The sequence below is a fragment of the Carassius carassius genome, chromosome 12, assembly GCF_963082965.1.
Source record: "Carassius carassius chromosome 12, fCarCar2.1, whole genome shotgun sequence".
Lineage (NCBI taxonomy): Eukaryota > Metazoa > Chordata > Actinopteri > Cypriniformes > Cyprinidae > Carassius > Carassius carassius.
Window position 1 is genome coordinate 20828057 of NC_081766.1, and position 22936 is coordinate 20850992.

Below are 22936 nucleotides of genomic sequence, written 5' to 3' on the forward strand. Positions count from 1 at the left end.
TGTGTGTGTTTCAGGAAAACCCATATATGTGTAATAACGAATGTGACGCTGATACCGAAGAGCTGGCCCACCCACCCGAGCTCATGTTTGACTCTGAGGGACGAAACCCAACCACGTTCTGGCAGTCGACCTCCTGGAAGAAATACCCGAAGCCCCTTCAGGTCAACATCACGTTGTCCTGGAACAAAACAATAGAACTAACAGATGACATTGTCCTCACCTTTGAGTCTGGCCGACCCGAGCAATTAGTCTTGGAGAAGTCGCTGGATTATGGTCGTACGTGGCAGCCATACCAGTTTTACGCATCTGACTGTTTGGATGCCTTTACTATGGAGCCAAAAGCAGTACATCAGCTGACCCCAAGCACAATGCTAGAAATCATCTGCACTGAGGCCTATTCAACGGGCTATGTGTGGAAGTACGATAAGACTGTACGCTTCGAGATCAAAGACCGCTTCGCCCTTCTTGCTGGTCCGAGACTGCACAACATGGCTTCTCTGTATGGGCAGCTGGATACCACCAAGAATCTTAGGGATTTCTTCACCCTTACTGACCTTCGCATTAGACTTCTACGGCCTGCTACTGGAGCCACAATGGTGGATGAGAACAATCTTTCTAGATACTTCTATGCCATTTCGGACATTAAAGTGCAGGGCAGGTAAGTTAATTACTCTCTGAGGCTTAATTTAACATAACACACCTATCAATGGGTTTTATTAAGTACTTTTGCTTAATTACTTCTTAAAGTACAAATGCTAAATGAAAACATCAGTATATAAATAAAATGCTAATCAAATATCCATTATAAACAAATATGCGTTTGAGGTTGATTAATTACTTTATAGTAATTATAGTAATTAAAAAAATAGTACAGGCTCACTGGAAGAATGTGCCTTACTTATACATACAATTCACTGCAATGTTATTAAGATAACAGGGGCAAATTCTTAAGTATTAATTTCATGCAGTTTCTTGAAGAATATTATGCTATGATCTCAAAATACTTTTACATGATTTGCATGATTTTACATCAGTTAAAGTGCCCCTATTATGCCATTTTTAAGGTTGCTAATATTGTTTTATGAGTCACTTAATACAGGTTTACATGCAAGGTCAAAAAATATAATAAATTTAATTTTTATTTTCCGTGTCGGAAACGAAACGCCCATTGTCACGATGGAATGACTGCCTGGAGACTAGTCAATACATAGAAAAGATAGTATCGATTGTACCTCACCAGTTCGAGCCAGAGTCTGATGATGAGACGGTTTAACTGGATGATCGACAAGAGACTGATTCACAAGCACAACTGGAGCAGGACGTTTCAGTGGTAATTGTCAAGTGTTAACAAGTTTGTGGTAATTATAAGATCTGATCAAACAAATTTACTCTCACAGCATAGGATACAGCGTCTTCTCAACATGATGTTAACCACACAGAAATTTTACTGTTTGTGGGCAGGCAAGTTGGTGACATAGAACGTGTGCAGACATTATGCAAATGTATTACTTCGTGACATAGAGCCGTAACAGAATAAGATTCAAATTTCTGACTCGGGCGAGATCCCATTCGTAACGTCGAACGTGACCGACTGAAAGGGAACTTCTAGTTTAGTAGTTTTATACTGCAAGTTATGCAAGTTATAAGTTATACTGCACTCATAAGTTTTCTTTAAGTGAACTTTACATCATTTAAGTATACTACTGTCTCTATTTAGGTTTTAATTTGTATATATTTTGTTACATGAATATCTGAACATACAAAACATCAAAAGAAATAACAGTTTATCTGATTGTAAACAAAAATATTTTATTCTAGCTTCATGCATTCTTTTTTTAAACACTTTAATGTGGGTTCGTTTCATAAAAAAAAAAATAAAGAAATAACATTTTGAACAAAAAGCTGAAAAAAGACTATGAATTGTATTCAGAATGATAATCAAAATGTAGATGGAGTTGATAAACACCCCAAAGCTTGACTGTAATTACAGTTTTGATGCTGTTTTATGTCAGATGATTGTTACATGTGTTAGAATCTGTTGTTTCTTCTTCTTCTTCACCTGTGTTTTTTTGGAAATTCTGTACAGAAGATGTGTACTAGTGACCTCTACCGTAAAACAATGAAAACACGGATTCTAGGAGCACAAGTATAGTTCAAATATAAGTATAAGCCAAGTATACTTAAATGTCATTTTAAGTGTATTTCTGAAAACTACATAAAGCCCATTTCTGAGAAGTACATAAAAAGTAAACTAAAAGCATACTTTCCTATTTTAAGTTTAAAAGAAGTATACTAATAGCACACTTGGATGAACTTCTTTATCGTAAGGGGCAGCCCTAGCCCACCTTTTGCAGGAATCCACATACATAGTGTCAAATGACAGAATAGGCTTAATGAGTGACGACTCATATTTTTCTCTAAAATTAGAAGTTAAGCTGGATGGAGGGACATTGCAATGTGCAATAAAGAATAAAATGGACATCAAAGGTCTCATTTAGATGGCATAAAAAAGCAGAAAGTGCAGCATGACTTCACAATGTCTTCTCAAGTCAAATGATGGCACAATAGAAACATAAAAACAGAAGCTGCTCTCCAAATTGGGCCGGAATGGCTCATAAGCAGTTGGTTTATGTGAGAATAACTTGGTTCATAATGACACATTTGATAGGTCCACTGGGAATCTAAATGCACAGCTTTAAATTAAGATTCAAAGGACTGCAGTGGTAGATTAGGGCAATTACATAGTGAGCTAAAGAGACTAATCTACTAATTAAGACCATTTATTGCTGATTAAATAATAACCACTGGGGACACATCACCATGCAAGTGTTCCTGTTGGGCAACATTAATATGACTTAATATGGCATCTGGGGGTATTTTATATACAGGTGCATCTAAATAAATTAGAGTGTCATGGAAAAGTTAATTCAACTCAAATTGTGAAACTTGTGTATTAAATAAATTCAATGCACACAGACTTAAGTTTTTTAAGTCTTTGGTTCTTGCAGTTGAGATGATTAAATTAGAATACTAGACCAATAAAAAAAATATTTTTAGTGAATTGTTGCCCCTTTGGAATGTATGTTCATTTACTGTACATGTACTCAATACTTGGTAGGGGCTCCTTTTGCTTTAATTACTGCCTCAATTCGATGTGGCATAGAGTTGATCAGTTTGTGGCTCTGCTGAATTGGTATGGAAGCCCAGGTTTCTTTGATAGTGGTCTTCAGCTCATCTGCATTTTTTGGTCTCTTGTTTCTCATTTTCCTCTTGACAATACCCCATAGATTCTCTGGGGTTCAGGTTTGGGGAGTTTGCTGGCCAGTCAAGCACACCAACACCATGGTCATTTGACCAACTTTTTGTGCTTTTGGCAGTGTGGGCAGATGCCAAATCCTGCTGGAAAATGAAATCAGCATCTTCAAAAAGCTGGTGAGCAGAAGGCAACATGAAGTGGTCCAAAATTTCTTGGTAAACCGGTGCAGTGAATTTGGTTTTCAAAAAACACAATGCCAGCAGATGACATAGCACCACAAATCATCACAGAATGTGGAAATTTAACACTGGACTTCAAGCCAATTGGGTTTATGAGCTTCTCCACCCTTCCTCCAGACTTTAGGACCTTGGTTTCCAAATAAAATACAAAACTTGCTCTCATCTGAAAGGAGGACTTTGGACCACTGAGCAACTGTCAAGTTATTCTTCTCCTTAGCCCAGGTAAGATGCATCTGATGTTGTCTGTGGTTCAGGAGTGGCTTAACAAGAGGAATATGACAACTGTAGCCAGATTTCTTGACACGTCTGTATGCCTTGACCCCAGCCTCAGTCCGTTCCTTGTGAAGTTCACTCAAATTCTTGAATCGATTTTGCTTGACAATCCTCATAAGGCTGTGGTTCTCTCGGTTGGTTGTGCATCTTTTTCTTCCACACTTTTTCCTTCCACTCAACTTTCTGTTAACATGCTTGGATACAGCACTCTGTAAGCAGCCAGCTTATTTGGCAATGAATGTGTGTCTGTTACGAACCCCTGTTATAAGATGCTCGTTGAGAAAGGGGTACACAACATAAAAGGAGACGTGAGGCCAACAGCAATTTAACCATTTATTATAGGACTAATAAACGGTTACTCAAACTCACCCTCCTTGTGAAGGGTGTCAATGATTGTCTTCTGGACAACTGTCAGATCAGCTGTATTCCCCGTGTATCCTGGTGAACCAAACTGAGAGACCATTTTGAAGGCTTATGAAATTTGCAGGTGTTTTGAGTTAATTAGCTGATTGGCATGTCACCATATTGTAATTTGTTTATATGAATTAGTGGGTTTTTGTTAAATGTGAGCCAAAATCATCACAATTAAAAGAACCAAAGACTTAAACTACTCCAGCCGGTGTTTATTTTATTTATTTAATACACAATTTGATTTCACAAACTTTTCCATGACATTCTAATTTACTGAGATGCACCTGTAGATGGTGGTGCATGGTTTGTGATCCCTCGTATTGTACTCCTTTAGACTTTAGAACACACATTTCCATTTGAAGACCCATTGCAAAATATTTATATTTTGCTTTTTTAATTCTAAAATATTTTCTATATAAACCGACTGTATAGTTCAAAGGAAGTTGTACACATTCATGCCCCAATAGACAGTGTTCCTCTTGTGACAGGAATTATTTTCTTATTGAGTTGAATAAGTTGACAAATCTTAAGTTAGCCTTAGGAAAGTATGCACATGGTCCATCACTGAGCCATAAACAAAGAAAATAAGAAAAAGAAAATGTTTGACATTTGGCAAATTGTTTCACCTGATGCAGAGAGTTTCACTGTTTTTTGCAATTAATAGCAGCGTAAAAAATGCATTGTCAACTTTGAGCAGGCAATAAATTATAAATATGTTTGTGTAAAAAGACATTGAACTTGCATGAACTAACATGAGTTTGTCAGAACCCCACACGTTCACTTTTGGAAATGAAAAGAGAGCAAAAGGGATATAATTAGAGGTAACCTTATGTCTTAATGAAGGCAATGGGGCTGCTGTTGTTTGGCTTTGATGTGTTGAGAGTCTGTAAGAAGGAGGAGGGGTGGAAGGTGCAGTGCTTGATGTTGGGAAGGACCTCCACCTAAAGTCTCCTTATGAACTACAGCTTCCACACAGCCTAGACCAAATTATCCTCACACAAAGTTTTAGGTTCATTAAAAGCTACAATTGATTCATCACACTTCAAAAACACTGCTTTCTGTTTAAAAGAAAAAAAAATCTTTGATCTTCTCTTTTAACAACATAAGGAGGAATAATTCATATTGTTTATAATGGGCAAAATGATCTTTTCAAATGAAGAAAAACTATTTTAGGTAATAGAAAGAAAAGAAAAGAGATTCAGGAAACAACTTTGTTTATGATTAGAGTGTTAAATCTGAGGACTCTTGCTTCTTTGCAGTCACCATATTTTGCCATTTATTAGTTCCTGAGGCAAATCAGAGGTGTATACAGGTACATCCAATATCTTCTCCTGCCTGTGGGTTTTCAATTCAATTTAATCCCAAAAATCTCTGACACAGAGAAGAATATTATAGAGGTCTTTTGACCAGGTTTGTGTAGTTATTCACTTGGATTGGGTTATTAGTGTTTAAGGAAGAGATGCTTCACAAGTCTCCAGCACACAAAAGAGCTCAAAAACATTAAATAGTGCAGGTATGATTCCTAAAAAGATCTGCATCTTCATAGTAATGTTATTCTGAAAATTAATTAGACATTGACAGTCTAATGATAGATAGATAAATAAAACAAGATAATATTGTTATGTGTACAAAACCCTGAGAATGAAAAATGTAAATGTGATTACACAAGAAAACCGAGTTTGACTTCATCAGGTTGTTCTCCAGTTTTCCAGTCAAAATGTAAATTGACATGTACATATTAATTAACCAACATGAATTCTAGTAATGGATATTCAATGTGAAGCTAAATTGCAAAAAAAAAATGTGAATGTGCTAAAAACTGTTTATGACCTTTACTTAAAGAATACATTTAGCATTTGTACAATTGTACACGGTCAAGTTGTTTAACATAACCATGCATGAAAGACTGTGCATGAAAACGTTTTTTTATTTATTATTATTATTGTTATTATTATTATTATTATTATTATGTAATTATTCATTCAACTTACTCAACCAACAAATGTTGTTCCAAACCTTATTCAATATTGTAATGATTTGGGGTGGGAGGTTCAGTCTTCTAACAAGATTGCAAAGCACTGTAAAAGTAGTTCATACAATGTGTGCTATATTCAAAGTATACTGAAGTCACACGATAGCTTTGTGTGTGACACTCCTTAATTTAAATAATTATTTACAGAAAATCCTCTCCTCCAGTCAGCTGTTTAGGTCTGTAACTGGATCAGTCCAAATTATGAACAGATTTTTAAAAAATTACATTTCTGTCTGTTCCTCCCACATACACAAATTTTAAAGGGGTGGTTGATTCTGACTGATTTATGTTTCAGCATAAACAGTATCTGCAAATTTACAAAGCTGAAAGTTCAATGCAAACCGAGATATCGCCTTTCAAAATTCTTGCAATTTAATGCCTTCAAACAGTTGGTAGGGACTACAATAAGTTACTTCCCGGTTCATGACGTCACAAACCCTGATAAACCCCGCTCTCAGCACATGCCGCTGAGGTGAGGGGCAGGACATTTAGACACTGGGCTAGCTAACCAATCAGAGCCCATCATCTATTTCTGAGGGAGGGGTTTCATAAAAAAAGGAAAAATTATCAGCATGTTACTCAGAGAAGAGAGAGTGGTGTGGAATAAAGGTAAATTATGTGAATTCTTTTTTTTTTTTTTTTATATAAAGCATTAACACATGTTAGACTGCACCCCATAAACACAATCAAGCCTAGAAAAAAACAGTGAACCATCCTTTTAAAACTACTACTACTTTAAAAGTATATCCAACCTTACTTGTATACATAAAGTACACTCGCATAAAATAATATATATTCTATAAATTTATAAATAATAATAGCAATTCTAATTTGCTTTATTGTTAATATAAAGAAAACTATATTAATGCACAGCTCTGTGAATAAAGTTGAATATACAGTAAATCCAGCTTTATCCACATACATACAGTATACTCATACAAACCCATATATAAACAATCAAGTAGTTGATGTTTGCTATATATATATATATATACAGTACAGACCAAAAGTTTAGACACACCTTCTCATTCAAAGAATTTTCTTTATTTTCATGACTATGAAAATTGTAGATTCACACTGAAGGCATCAAAACTATGAATTAACACATGTGGAATTATATATGGAATTATATACATAACAAAAAAGTGTGAAACAGCTGAAAATATGTCATATTCTAGGTTCTTCAAAGTAGCCACCTTTTGCTTTGATTACTGCTTTACACACTCTTGGCATTCTCTTGATGAGCTTCAAGAGGTAGTCACCTGAAATGGTCTTCCAACAGTCTTGAAGGAGTTCCCCGAGAGATGCCTAGCACTTGTTGGCCCTTTTGCCTTCTGTCTGCGGTCCAGCTCACCCCTAAACCCTCTCGATTGGGTTCAGGTCCGGTGACTGTGGAGGCCAGGTCATCTGGTGCAGCACCCCATCACTCTCCTTCTTGGTCAAATAGCCCTTGATGCCTTCAGTGTGACTACAATTTTCATAGTCTTGAAAATAAAGAAAACTCTTTGAATGAGAAGATGTGTCCAAACTTTTGGTCTGTACTGTATATATATATATTATTGTTGCAAAATGTAAGCTACTGTATATTATCACCCAACTCTTTTAGTTGGATATTAAAGAATACTTAGGCCAGAATATACCATATAGCGAACACTTAAATGCTTATTTTGCCACAAAATGTAAACTATATCATTGGCCAAGTCTAATCTAATATTTATTGTGTATAAACTGCATATAGAAAAGAGCAACCAGCACATTCTTCAGAATTCACATTCTGTGTTACACCAAAACAAAGAAAGTCATACAGGTTTGGATGAAAGAAATATAATATTCAGCTGAACTATCCCTTTATTGACTGGTGTTTGGTGAATATTTAACAGCTAAATGAAAACTACTGAAAACCGGCCATGCAAGGACTCATGATCTAAAAACTGCCTTCAAGATCTTTTTGCATAGCACTCCGCTTTTAGGATTATCTCATATTCAATAAAAAATATATAAATATTTTTATTTTTTTCTCCCCAATTTAAATATGCATGATCTGAGGAAAGATTATTTAGATGAAACGGTCCAAAGGAAAAATCCCTGTAAAAGCTACATCACTTTGGATGTTTCAGTCCCAGCAGACTCTTGCGCTGTAAAACTAAAATACATTTTTTGCACGTCAAAGAGTGCCAACTTACAGCATCTTGCACAAAGATGTACCTAGTAGTTCAACCCTTCTGTTATCCTCATTTTTCACTCATGTGATTTATGTTCCCTGAATTTAAATTGTATTATTATTATAATTATTATTTTCAATTTTTTCACAATTTAATTCATTAACATTGTATTAGTTTTATATTGAATGTAATATTTTATTCAGAAGGCACCAGTCGATGATGCCCTCGTGAACTCTTCAGAGTGCAATTCAGAATAGCAGTTCAGATTGTTAAACTGCAAATTGCTCAGTTCGCATGAGGCTTGATTTGAAAGTCATAGGCTGAGCTTTTGAGTACAGATGTTTGTCACAACTGACCATGTTTCCTGCCAATCATTTCTGATTCACATCTAAGATATTTAATTATGCCTAATGAGAGGCTTTGCTGCAGTCATCAATAATAAACGAGCAACTGAAAAAAAAAACCATCAACATAAACTCTCCCTTGAGGCACTGCAGTAAACTTGAATATCAACACATTTTGCAGTCTGAAAAATAACACTACATTATTCATTTATCCCAGCTGCTTTAGAGCCAACATTATGCAACTTTTCTGTTATAACAGAACTTATGTGAATATAAATACAGACGCATATGCTGATTAAATTATATTGAAAAGCACAGTAATGTCAATCATTTATGTTTACGCACCATTTAATTCCACATTGTCCCAGAAACCGTTCCGCTGCTATACTTATCAATAATCATAGCACTTTAACACATACTTCTACATACGCTGTGTCCCCGCTTCACTGTTTATCCAAGCAGCTTTGAAGATGAGGAAGAGGTCGTGTTTGATCAAGGCAAGGATGGGACAGAGTCCCTTATTAGCATAATATTCATGCTGATCGGAGTAAATGCTTCATAATAGGGCCTGTCGTTGAAACAAATTGCAAGCATAGCTCTTAGCAATGCCAACCAGAGTGCCACAAATTCAAATCGGATTTAGTCACAGTGGAATAATCATAGTAGGCGAATTACGCTGTGATGAATTCCTAATATTTCCCCAGAAATCTGGAGAGCCCCTCCAGGGTCGACTACATTTTGAGGTGAGACACAAACAATTTGCCTGAGATGTATTACATTCCACTCAGATGAGTTAGGAAATTGGCCACCACCAGTCAGTCAGTCCTAATAGGAATCCTCATTTCAGTAGCATCACAATGGTGAATTATGTGGCCATGGCTTTTATTAAAGTTTCAATACACAGAAGGCACAGGGCATGTCAAAATACAATTGTGAGACTTACATGTTGCTGCTTACAGTATCATGCAAAACTCATCATTCTGTCATACTTGTTTGTTTTAAGTCAGTTTTACTAAAATGACACTATGCATATAGATTTTGTGTAGAAGCAAATTAAAGTATTGCGTTTCTAATAGGGCTTATATCTGATTATTCTCATATGTAAAGGATACATTTGAGTGAGAACTGATCAGTTTATTGTGTTCCTTTTGTGTTCAGCTTCAGTTCAAGCAGCTCAAAGCGGGTCAACATTATGGACTACGATTGGATTGTTTGAAACAAGGAACATAATTTTTCAATGCTTTTGCATTTTTGTTCAGCAATTTTGTTGACAAAATTCTCACTTTTAAATTTGTTCCTTTTCCTTCTGCACATTTATATCTTTATACTTGTGTTTACTTCTCCTCTTGATACTGGTCACATCACAGTCAAAGCTCAACAAAAAATGTTAGGGCAGATGTCGAGAGTAACTAAGGTTGGTTGACATACAAAAGTGAGCGAACCTTCAGCTACATCTGTGAAGTTCAGGTAGACAGACAGGTACAGCATACTCTTGCCTTCCTTTTTGATGAGATGGCTGTCAGATGTCTCTTTGCCTCCACTAGTTTACATTTCGAGTCCAAGTCTGCTTCTCAGTACAAAGAAATCTAAGACTTTCTAATCCTCAAGGCCAGAAGGTGAAGAAAGTTTCCAGGGGTCAAACAGCATGAGTAAACCTATGACTTTCACAGATACTGGTAAAGTTTACTTACAGGACATGCCAAAAAGTCTTCTTATATCGCTCATAAATATTTAAAGGGGTCATATGATGTGATTTAAACTTTTCCTTTCTCATTGGCATGTTACAAACTCTTGGTGCATAAAGAAGATCTGTAAAATTGCAAAGAATCAAGTCTCAAATTCAAAGAGATATCCTTTATTAAAGTTAAGAATTGTCTACGCACTCCTAAAATGCCTCGTTTTAACATGCCCCCACATGTCTACGTCACTGTGTGGGAAGATTTGCATAACGCCACCCAAATGTACACGCAAAGAAAGAAGGCGTACCTTATTCTCACTGTTGCAGCCAGCACCATTTCATGGAGACATTGTGTGTTTTATTGTGAAAGCGAAACTACTTTGTTTGGCCTTCCAAAAGTGGATGATATCCGCTTCGTCATGCCTAGAGCTAATCAATGCTGGTTGCACTGTAGATAGCCGGAAAGGTTTCCACCATTTCTCAATCTTTGCAAGGACACTCTAGCACTTCTGACTCACAGTCTGTAAGTACATTTTTATATTTAAAGAATTTTTCACTGTTGCTTCAAACATGAGTTTTGAGGAGTGTAGAGTAACTTGTTGTTTGTGGTTTCTCTGATCACAAATGCAGATATGGTTTTATGTTTACGCAGTGCAATACACTGCGTGATACACAACGCTATACGCAATGCAACGCGTAAAAAGACAGTAGAGGAGAAACAATAATGTACAGTATGTGGAAAATAATGTTTTTTTTAACCTTAAACCAAATAAACACATTTCATTACATATAATACACAAAATAATGTTCTTTTATAGCAACATCACATGACCCCTTGAAGTTCTCGTTGGTGTTTGCATAAGTTCAGTGAATATGTATGCACTCCTGAAAATATGCGTCATTCGGTTTTTAGGATTTACACATTTACACATTGCATAACTAATGTTTGTTAAAGTGAGCAATCTTTAAATGGCCAGTATTATGAATTCAAAATATGTGAAATATTTAATTAAAATAATCAATTAAAAATGTTAACTTCAGCTATATATTCTGACTATATATTCTGAGTAAAATACAACATATGGATTAGGTCACTTCTATGGTCACAGCTCAGGATAGACCAGGGGTGTAAACTTCATTCCTGCAGGGCCAGAACCCTTCAGATTTTTGTTTCAATCCTGCTCCAACATAAATACAATGTAGTTTTCAAATATGAAGAACCTGATTAGTTGGATTAGGTGTGTTTAATTAGGCTTGAATCTAAACTCTGCTGGGCTCCAGCCCTCCAGGAATTGAGTTTGACATCCCTTAAAGACATAAGTGAATCTTCCAATGAGATGACCTGCTTCATGTAAAATAAATAGTTTTTACTTTTATATTAATATATATTCAACATAATAAATATAGTCATTTCTTTGGGCAAAACATTTAATGAGGTAAAAATTATTGAGTGCACTGTTAACTTACATCCAAAGGTAATCATTTTTGAACAATTAGTTTTCCAGCATAATAACAATAATAATTAAGAAATTGCCATGCACTAGTTTTTGTTATTTGCTTTACCACACTGAAATTATTCTTTATGAGACATGGAGCATAATAAAAGGGAAAATACAAAAACATAAAACAAAAGAAACTATTTGATGCTAAGTACAAATACCTTGGCATAAGGACAGCAGAGCTTATAATAATTGAATATGTAATTTCATTTAAAGGTCACAGTTTTCTTTTTTTCTTTTTTTTTTTAGCTTTGATTGTGTTTACAGTGTGCAATATAACATGTGTTCATGTTTCGCATGTAAAAAAACACAGTATTTTTCACACAACTTACTTATCTGTATACCGCTGTTTTCACTGTCATAAAAACAGGCTGATGACTTCCTTGTTCTATAAAGTCCCTCCTTCAGAAATTCGTAACGAGTTCTGATTGTGCCAGCGGTTCCTGTGTTGTGCTGGAGATGTTGTTCTAATCACTGAACGCCTTTACTGATGAGATGCGCATGAAAATCACATTAAATTTTTTGCACAGCCCTACCATCTAGTTAACAAAGCTAAACAGTGTTGCCCTTTGTGTAATAAGTTACAGAAACTGTTAAACGCACCAACTTAAATAATAAAATACACTTACCGGTTGTGGTCCATAAACAACGCCTTCTCAAGACTGCTCCATCTTTTAAGAATAATCTTTGTGCGAATCCGGCATTAAACTGATTGAGATTGAGGAAGCTGTCCTCAGCAAAATGTGCTGCACATAGTTTTACATGTGGATTATAATTTTCAGGAACTGAGTTAAACATAAATTGTAACCATTAATCTCTAAGTACAGTGTCCCTGAGAAGGCCAAGCAAAGGTGATCGGACTCCAAGATGAAAATAACAGCGTTTCGTCGACATGGTGACAAACACAAACGCAACTCTTCCTTCTTCTCTGTGGGAGCGCAACAAGACCCCGCCCCCTTTTTTTGTGTATTCCTGTGGGCGGAGGTTAGACAAAAAAAAAGGTTCTAGTGATGTCATTAATGAAGGAAGTAGAGGGATGTAGTCCAAACTGGTCGTTCAATGTAAGCGAATTCTGTTAAATAAAATATCATGCTTGGCATTGAACTTTGAGCTTTAGAATTTTACAGATATTATTTATACTCTAACAACAACATTACACACTAACTAAAGTTTGAAACATGGGATCACGAAGAACGGTACCTTTAAATATATTAATATTATAAATATTGCAAATGCAAAGGATGTATTTATAATAGTGGGTGGTCTCACAAATACTGTGCATTGAGCTATAGGGAACTCAAACACATAGAAAATGGAAACACATTCCCGGAGAAACCAAGGTCAGGATGAAACATAACAAGAGAAACTGACATAAAAGTATGCCTTCTCCTTCCTCTGAAGACAGACCATATATTTCAGACATTGCTACAGTATGTTTCATAGTAATGGGGCATGGGATTATAGACGGCTCTTTGTGAGGGATAACATTTAGAGGGCATTGCATCATTTGATTTTATAACGTAAGCCACACACGTCTTCTGTTAAAACGCTAAAAACGAAGGGTATATTATTCTCATTCAAAACCATTTCTCAGATTCATTCAAATAGTGAAAAGAAGCCCCTTTGTGGCCAAAATTTATGAATATGACTTATGAACTATACCTCACAGACAATGCCACTCAGTATAACGCCCTTAGCCATATCTTTAGAAAGCGAGTGCGCAAAGCAAAACACTTATGTCCTCGATTCATAACAGGAGGGAGGAGAGTGGTATTAAATGAGTCACTGAGTGGTGCCACTCTTAGATAATGGCCAAAGCCCAGTGTGGGAGAGCAAGGAGAAAAAAGGCCAATAAAGAATTATTAAATGGATTTTCATCTTTCTGCCAGCACAAATGGTTGCTGTGCCAGGCGTTCTCCCAGAGGCACCCATGGAATGATATTCAACGGTCCCTCCAATTTCAATATGACAATGCCAGCGGCAAAAGCATCACGTCCCTCGCTGCTGCGCCGCAGATACGCTGAACTTCGTGACATCGGCTTGATGATCCAGTTTCGTCTGGTTTTTAATTAACCTAAGGGTCAGATCTCAAAGCACAGCACTTTAGGGAATTTTACTATCTAGATGAAGGACGGTTAGATACATCCACAGATTAGAGATATGGAAGAGATTTAATTGACTATTCTTTATAATACTCGAGAGAGGTGATGAATACGTGCACTTCAGTAATGCTGAAATTGGAAAGTAGCCTATACGTATTAACATCAAAACATACACAGAAGCTCACTGCATAATAAAACCGAATACTTTCTAAAAACGTCTAATTGAACGGAGATATTGAACGGATCCATAAAATTCAATGCAGACGAAACCATTTACTGTAGTTCCATATGATGTTAAATAGACCATCATGAAAGCTGAAATTAGAGGTTTTGTTCCACTGTTTTCCCGCAGTTATTAATCATTTATGCACAATGTCACGAAAAGTAGAAAGTCAATTGGAATGGATGTATTTCTGTAACACGTCTGTCTCGAGTTAACAGCAGGAGGCAGCCACATCTCCTCACCGACGCGGTTCTCCAAAGAGCAAAAGTCCTCTATGAACACATTGCAGAAAAACAAACACTGGCTTGATATCATACCGAACACAAAGCCTCCAGAGAGGTGTAGCATATCCTGAATGCTCAATGATCTCATTAACCGCTGCCCATCACATAGGGAGGCGGAGGTCACAAGTAAACAACACGGTTGTAACCTTTTGTCTCATGACAAAATCAATGACTGCAAATTATATTTAGAGTAGATATGGAAAGTGAGACCACTCATCTCGAGTGGCAGCTAAGATAATCATCCACAATCATTTTAACTATGAAATTAGGATGAATAACTACACATGCACTGAAAAAAATGATGTAGAAACAAATTTCACTCAGAGATTGTTAGTCAATTTCACAAACCATGAATTAAACATGACATTTAGAAAAACTTGAATAGTATTTCTTTGTAAAATGCGCTCCAATAATCTTTGTTTTGTTTACAACTTTGAAAAGTCAGTGTTTGTGTCTTCCCATAAAATAAAATCCATGAAAAGCATCCTTGTTTTGACATAAACTCCAGACTTCAGAAACCGTGGTTTTCTCTTACATTTAATGCTCTCTTAACACTCTGAAATCTCAAAAGTCAAAATCTCTTTCCCAGCAGACATCAGAAGAACTTTGAAGAGGTGCTGTTAGTGTCGATAGACTTTTCACTTCTTTTATTCTTTCCCTTTTTTCAATGTTAAAGCCCAACCACTGAGAGGCTTTCATTCTGCTTTTGTGTCACAGATGTGACCCACGCTTCTATTCAGTTTCTCCACAGGGGCACACTTAAATGAGCTATGTTTTTAATGGCATAATGAAGCTCGCTTCCGCAGCATCATGGGAAGTCAGCGTTAAAGGTTGGAGTTTGTAATGGATATGCCACAAAGAGGCTCCGAACGTATCACAAAAGAAATTAATATTATGATACGGATAAGATGTCCAACATTGCGGCTGGTTCTTTGTTCACGCCACCAACATAGAAAAAGTAGCCTGTGCTGACATTTGCTATTTGTTATGTTTTGTTCTTCATCCTGTTAGGTGCAAGTGCAATCTCCATGCCAACAGCTGTGTTTTTGACAAAGGGAAGCTAGGGTGTGAGTGCGAACACAACACCACGGGGCAGGATTGCACACGCTGCAAGAGACACTACCAGGGCCGAACATGGAGCATGGGCTCCTATTTGCCCATCCCCAAGGGTACTGCCAATATCTGTGAGTACATCCTGCCATCTCCTTCTCGACATGATTCACGGGAAAGCATAGCGCTCCATCAAGCACCGAAACGTGACCTTTTCAATCGTTATCCAAATGATATTTATGATATTTATATGATACAAAAAACGACCAAAAATAAACCTGTAGGCAGCACAAATTACAGAAACTTGGGTTTTTCTATAGCTCCAAAATGTATAACTAGTGGCATATGGCAGGCCTCTGAAATCAATGTTATTTTAGTATCACTGACATACTATTATATGTTATGTGAATATTTCAAATTAGAGTTTTATTTGTAAATTTTCTTTTTATTTATACTTTTTACAAATATTATATATATTTTTTTATATTTAGTTTTATTTATTTTAGTACTTCAAGAAATGAAGCTGAAATTTGTTAAGTTCAGTTTATTTATTTTATAGGTTTTATTTATAGGTCATTTTAGTTTTATTTAGTTTACTATAATTGTTTTAGTTAACATTAATAACCCTGCATGAAATCGGGAGGTAAAGATATAAACAAAAGCATGTATGAAAGAAACATGTTCAAACATTATTGCATCATCCTCGAGAAATTACAGTTCAATAAATAGTTATTTTGAATTCTTCTATTCTTCTTTTCATCAAAGAATCCTAAAAAAAAATAAAATTATAATAATACAATAAATAAAAATCACATTGGTAATAAAAAGAAACTGAGCCCCAAATCACCATATTAGAATGATTTCTGAAGGACCATGTGACACTGAAGACTACTGTAAATTCAGCTTTGCTATCACAGAAATAAATTACATTTTTAAAATATATTCATTTTAATTTGACTAATTTTAACATAGTCATTTTATTGCAATAATATTTCACAATATACTCTTTTATTTATGGATTTTTATCAAATAAATGCAGCCTTGATTATCATTAAAGACTTTTACAAATTCAGTATAATATAATATAATATAATTAATATAATATAATATATATTCTCCTGTCAGAGAGATCTTCAACTCCCACCTCCGGCAGAGCTTCGACCGGATCCCGAGGGAGGCTGGAGATATTGAGTCCGAGTGGACCATGTTCTCCACCTCCATTGTCGAAGCGGCCGCTCGGAGCTGTGGCCGTAAGGTTTCCGGTGCCTGTCGAGGTGGCAATCCCCGAACCCGGTGGTGGACACCGGAAGTAAGGGATGCCGTCAAGCTGAAGAAGGAGTCCTATCGGGCCTGGTTGGCTTGTGGGACTCCTGAGGCAGCTGACAGGTACCGGCAGGCCAAGCAGACTACAGCCCGGGTGGTTGTGGAGGCAAAAACTCGGGCCTGGGAGGAGTTCGGTGAGGCCATGGAGAAGGACTATCGGTCAGCCTCGAAGAGATTCTGGCAAACCGTCCGGCGCCTCAGGAGAGGGAAGCAGTGCCCTACCAACGCTGTTTACAGTAAAGGTGGGGAGCTGTTGACCTCAACTGGGGATGTCGTTGGACGGTGGAAGGAATACTTCGAGGATCTCCTCAATCCCGCTGTCACGTCTTCCATTGAGGAAGCAGAGGCTGAGGGCTCAGATGTGGACTCGTCCATCACCCAAGCTGAAGTCACCGAGGTAGTCAAGAAACTCCTCGGTGGCAAGGCACCGGGGGTGGATGAGATCCGCCCTGAGTACCTCAAGTCTCTGGATGTTGTGGGGCTGTCTTGGCTGACACGCCTCTGCAGCACCGCGTGGCAGTCGGGGACGGTGCCTCTGGGATGGCAGACCGGGGTGGTGGTCCCTCTTTTTAAGAAGGGGGACCGGAGGGTGTGTTCCAACTACAGGGGGATCACACTTCTCAGCCTCCCTGGGAAAGTCTATGCCAGGGTACTGGAGAGGAGAATCCGGCCGATAGTAGAACCTCGGATTCAGGAGGAACAGTGTGGTTTTCGTCCAGGCCGTGGAACACTGGACCAGCTCTATACCCTCTACAGGGTGCTGGAGGGTTCATGGGAGTTTGCCCAACCAGTCCACATGTGCTTTGTGGATTTGGAGAAGGCATTCGACTGTGTCCCTCGCGGCGGCCTGTGGAGGGTGCTCCGGGAGTATTGGGTCCGGGGCCCTTTGCTAAGGGCTATCCGGTCCCTGTATGACCGGAGCAGGAGCTTGGTTCGTATTGCCAGCAGTAAGTCAGACTTGTTCCCGGTGCGTGTTGGACTCCGGCAGGGCTGCCCTTTGTCGCCGGTTCTGTTCATGATTTTTATGGACAGAATTTCTAGGCGCAGCCAGGGGCCGGAGGGGGTCAGGTTTGGTGACAACACGATTTCGTCTCTGCTCTTTGCGGATGATGTTGTCGTGTTGGCCTCATCAAGCCAGGACCTTCAGCATGCACTGGGACGGTTTGCAGCCGAGTGTGAAGCGGCTGGGATGAGAATCAGCACCTCCAAATCCGAGGCCATGGTCCTCAGTCGGAAAAGGGTGGCTTGCCCACTTCAGGTTGGTGGAGAGTTCCTGCCTCAAGTGGAGGAGTTTAAGTATCTTGGGGTCTTGTTCACGAGTGAGGGAAGGATGGAACGGGAGATTGACAGACGGATCGGTGCAGCTTCTGCAGTAATGCGGTCGATGTACCGGTCTGTCGTGGTGAAGAAAGAGCTGAGCCGCAAGGCGAAGCTCTCGATTTACCGGTCAATCTACGTTCCTACTCTCACCTATGGTCATGAGCTTTGGGTCATGACCGAAAGGACAAGATCCCGGATACAGGTGGCCGAAATGAGCTTTCTCCGCAGGGTGGCTGGGCGATCCCTTAGAGATAGGGTGAGAAGCTCAGTCACCCGGGAGGAGCTCAGAGTAGAGCCGCTGCTCCTCCACATCGAGAGGGGTCAGCTGAGGTGGCTCGGGCATTTGTTCCGGATGCCTCCTGGACGCCTTCCCGGGAAGGTGTTCCGGGCGCGTCCCACTGGGAGGAGACCCCGGGGAAGACCTAGGACACGCTGGAGAGACTATGTCTCCCGGCTGGCCTGGGAACGCCTCGGTGTCCCCCCAGAAGAGCTGGAGGAAGTGTCTAGGGAGAGGGAAGTCTGGGGTTCTCTGCTTAGACTGCTGCCCCCGCGACCCGGCCCCGGATAAGCGGAAGAAGATGGATGGATGGATGGATAATATAATATAATATAATATAATATAATATAATATAATATAATATAATATAATATAATATAATATAATATAATATAATATAATATAATATAATATAATATTCTGCATGTCTGTCAATTATTTTCTGTTATTTTATGTTATGAGCTTTTTTTTTTTTGTGCTTCTCCCAACCTATGATAGCCAGAAGTCATCCTCTTCTTTAGCTTCATCTTGGCATTGAGTAGTGGCACATCTGTCAAGTTCTCGACCCAAGGCATGGGGCTCATTGCCCTAATAAATCTAATGAAGTCAGTAATTGTAGCTCAGGGACAGCGAGAGGCTCGGCACTGTCCAGATGGTGGGAGGAGAACCCTCTGGCCCCCTCAGTGCAGGTCCACTCAAAACTAAGTCACTGCCATCAAGCACAAGCCCTCACAAGCAAAGGATGTTTTACGGGATGCAGCTATAAGGAGGAAAGCAGCAGTGACATATCAGTTTATGAATGTTCTTTTCTGCATTCTCAACACTGCAGCCATGCATGTGTGATTTTGTATGGCAATTTTAGATTCAGTGCACCTGAAATGCTTTTGTGTGAGTGAGTACGTGGTTGTATATGAGTATACATGCTTTTGAAAGCCTTTAATATCGCTCTAGCCTTTCCCCCCGTTATGAAGGCCTTCATAATGTAGGGGCAAAGCTCAGGATGACAGCCAGTTATTAAAAACCCAATACCAGGACACATCTGTGCCCAACAGAGGAAACCAAGGACCACCTATATCAAAAGCAATATTAGCACCTGTTTTGGCAAGAAATCCACACTGCAACAGGCTTGCATATGAAATCCAAATAACATTACTACCCCTGCAGCTTTGGTGAAATCAATAGTCCTCGACTGTTGCATCATTTCTCTTCCCCGCAAATGAGCATGGTCGCAGCAACATGCCACTTCTCCTGTGCTGTTCATATTACATGTGAGGTTATGAAACATATGGCTCTCATATAAAGATAAATTTAAATTAAATTTAATTAAGCTATAATAGCTTTCATCTGTCATCAAGTCTTCTGCCGTGATCACAAGGGCAATTTCTCTATGTTAAGTATGCAGGACCCTGCTCATGCAGATGTGACCTCGCGTCTAATAATTTGGCTTTACACCGGCATCATACTGCCAGACAGAGTAAAGGAGATTTTGTTTTTGGGTACACTAGCTTCTAATTAATGGGTTACTGTTAGCCTCATCAAAATGGTAATCATTGTGGTTGAGAATTGAGAATGTGTTTAAACCTCCAAATTATTTCCTGAGTTTAAATTGGATTTTTAACATTGTATTTAAAATATATGAAGGGGGAAGATATATATTTAAAAAAATGTCTAAGTGTATTTTTGTGATCATATACAAAACATATGGTCCCACTTTATATTAGGTGGCCTTAACTACTATGTACTTACATAAAAAAATAAGTACAATGTACTTATTGTGTTCATATTGTATTGTAAAACACTTTTGCTGCTATTGAGGTGGGATGGGGTAAGGTTAGGGAGAGGGTTGAAGGTATGGGTAAGTTTAAGGGTGGGTTAAAGTGTAAAGTATGGGTCAACAGTGTAATTATAAATGTAATTACAGAAAATATAAATTTAATTTTTAAGAAAATATATTTTTTAAATATAAGTACAATGTAAAAAACATGTATGTACACAATAAGTACATTGTACTAAATTATTAATTAAAATGTAAGTACATAGTAGTTAAGGCCACTTAATATAAAGTGGGTCCAAACATATTAATATTAATAAGAATTACAATTAATATTATTATTGTTAATGAAAATGAAAATGAAAATAACACATATGGATGTTACACATATGATCACATTTATTATTAATAACGTATTATTATTAATAATTACATTTAATGCTATTATTAATAATGTTAATGAACTAATGTAATGTACTAGTGTACTTGTTAATGTTTGAGGAATTGCTCGTATTCATTTATGCATAAATGTCACATTAGCATTGCATACAGCTGCATTCTTCATATAAACAGCAAAAATGGCTGAAATACTTATAATGCATGTGTGCCAGCCTTAACCAGACAGAACCTTAAGATCTTGATCTTATGTTTGCAGAGGAGGATTGCTCTTGTTGTGCCCCATGTGGAAAGAACAGGTGCTTGAGAAGGGAAAAATTATGTGTGTTTGGTACTTTTGTGATAAATAAGATGTGTGTTAGTTTAATCAATGCACACTGAGCTCATCTACCAGCTGTCCACTTCTGCCTGTTTTCCAGGCTTGTCATTCATAGCTCAGGTGAGCAGAATTCCCAATTAGCTTTGAGTCGCTATTGCTGTAATGAGGCCTATGATATGCCATGAGAGTTGAATGCAAGATTTCAACTGCGTCTGAGTCTGAACTCTTTTGGGGCTAAACATAATGTGATGAAAAAATAACTTAGTCGCTGTTGCTAGGTTAAGCATTGTACAAAAAAAAAGGACACTGTTATGCAAAAGATCACAAAGTGTAAACCAACTCAATGGTCTGTGGTTTTGAAGCAGTTGCATGCTGAGATATTCAGTGCTGTTATTCTCTGAAAAGTGTCCTATAGACTGGAGAGCAGCACGTCGGTGCATTGGATTAAAATGTCAGGCCTGTCATAACAGTTTATGGTTGAAAATAATAATATAACAAAAGAATCTGATGGATAGAAAAGTCAAATACTTTATTAAAATGTGTGCTTACTAACAGCACCACTGATTAGTGAATAATAAAAAAACATAAAACACTCTGGCAGGCTTTTTTTTGGCCGTTTCATTAAAAATATTAGTTTTATAATTAAAAATATTCTTTAGAAATAAAACCTAACAGCTTCAGGTGGGAAAAAATCTAACATTTTTGAATAAATGAGTGAATGAATGATTGAATGAAAACCATTGAGCTACTGACCCAAAAGGACAAGAAAAAGAAAAACATTGTTGAGCCCTGCAAATGCAAGTCTTCTTTTTGAAACAAACAGCAGGTTTTTTACCCTGTTTTGTAATTGCCAGTAATGATACTATGGCACACATAACTGCTTATTACAATCAGAGAGTGGCCAGAATCATATGAGCTGGTTTGATTATGTTTTTTCCTCCATTTCTGACATCCTCACTGAAAACATGAAGCTGTGAAGCAAGGTTATCACATATTTATCTGATTCTTTGCTTCTGTAAATGTAGTTTAATTGATGCTAGTTCTTTCTTTTATTCCAGGTATCCCAAACAATCTTGGCACCTCTGGTGAGTTTTTCCACTCGTGGCATAATGAATATAATTTGTATTGTATTTGTGTTTTATATAGATAAGGATACTTTAATATGCAAACCAGAATTCTATTAAATATTCAAACATACTAATATAAGATCTGATCATAAAAGTGACTAAAAAGCCAGTTGTGAACTGTAGATAATTAAATAATACAGCAAGAAATTATTTGATTCTATTTTTCATTTCAAGTTCGACCAAATGCTTCTTCACTTGGAGCAGCAAACCGAAATCAAGGTAAGACTTTCAGAAATCATCTCATTAATGCCTGTAAAACATCTAACTAGTTTTCTGGGGGGGCTTCTCTCCAGCTTGAGGATACAAACCCTCAAACTAACAAAGTGTCTTTGTTTGTGTATACTTTTATCTCCTCTACGATTTCAGTCTAGCCTCAAATCTCAAAAGACTATCCAAGAAACTGTTTTGAGTGACTCATTATTGTCTGCAGTTAGTTTGTTGTTAAATGTATGTTGTCATATTCAAAAACCCATTATGCTATGCACTGTGATTTGACAGTATTTGACGGTAATGCTAGTCAGATGCTACTGAAATGTATTTTGTCTCAAGCATATGGAGGGTCTCAAAGCTTAAAGGTGAACTAAAAGCCACACAACTCTTATTTTGTTTTCATTGGGCCTTTAAGAAAATTTCTTTGAGGACTGGAAAAAAATTGAAGACTCCTGCTGATTGTGTGCAACAGAGAGGGTCTCTTTTCTGTCAGGACCAGTAGCAGAACAAAACCGAGGATTGTGAGAATCTGTCTGGTTGTTCTTCACCTGCATCTTCTAGATCCAAACCCTCTTTTAGTAAGCAGACAGTAGTGTTTAATGTTGACCTCCCGGATATCAGGCTCTTCTAATAACCTCTC

General features: G+C 37.6%; 1 protein-coding gene across 1 annotated transcript in view; it reads left to right on the top strand.

Moving 5' to 3' along the window:
* LOC132154238 (netrin-G1-like) overlaps positions 1–22936 on the top strand; it is a 62345-nt gene that overhangs the window by 34907 nt on the left and 4502 nt on the right. The window contains exons 3-6 of the mRNA XM_059562813.1: positions 15–658; positions 15515–15687; positions 22018–22044; positions 22261–22305. Of these exons, the coding sequence (XP_059418796.1) occupies positions 15–658; positions 15515–15687; positions 22018–22044; positions 22261–22305 (889 nt within the window). The remainder of the gene's footprint in view (positions 1–14; positions 659–15514; positions 15688–22017; positions 22045–22260; positions 22306–22936) is intronic.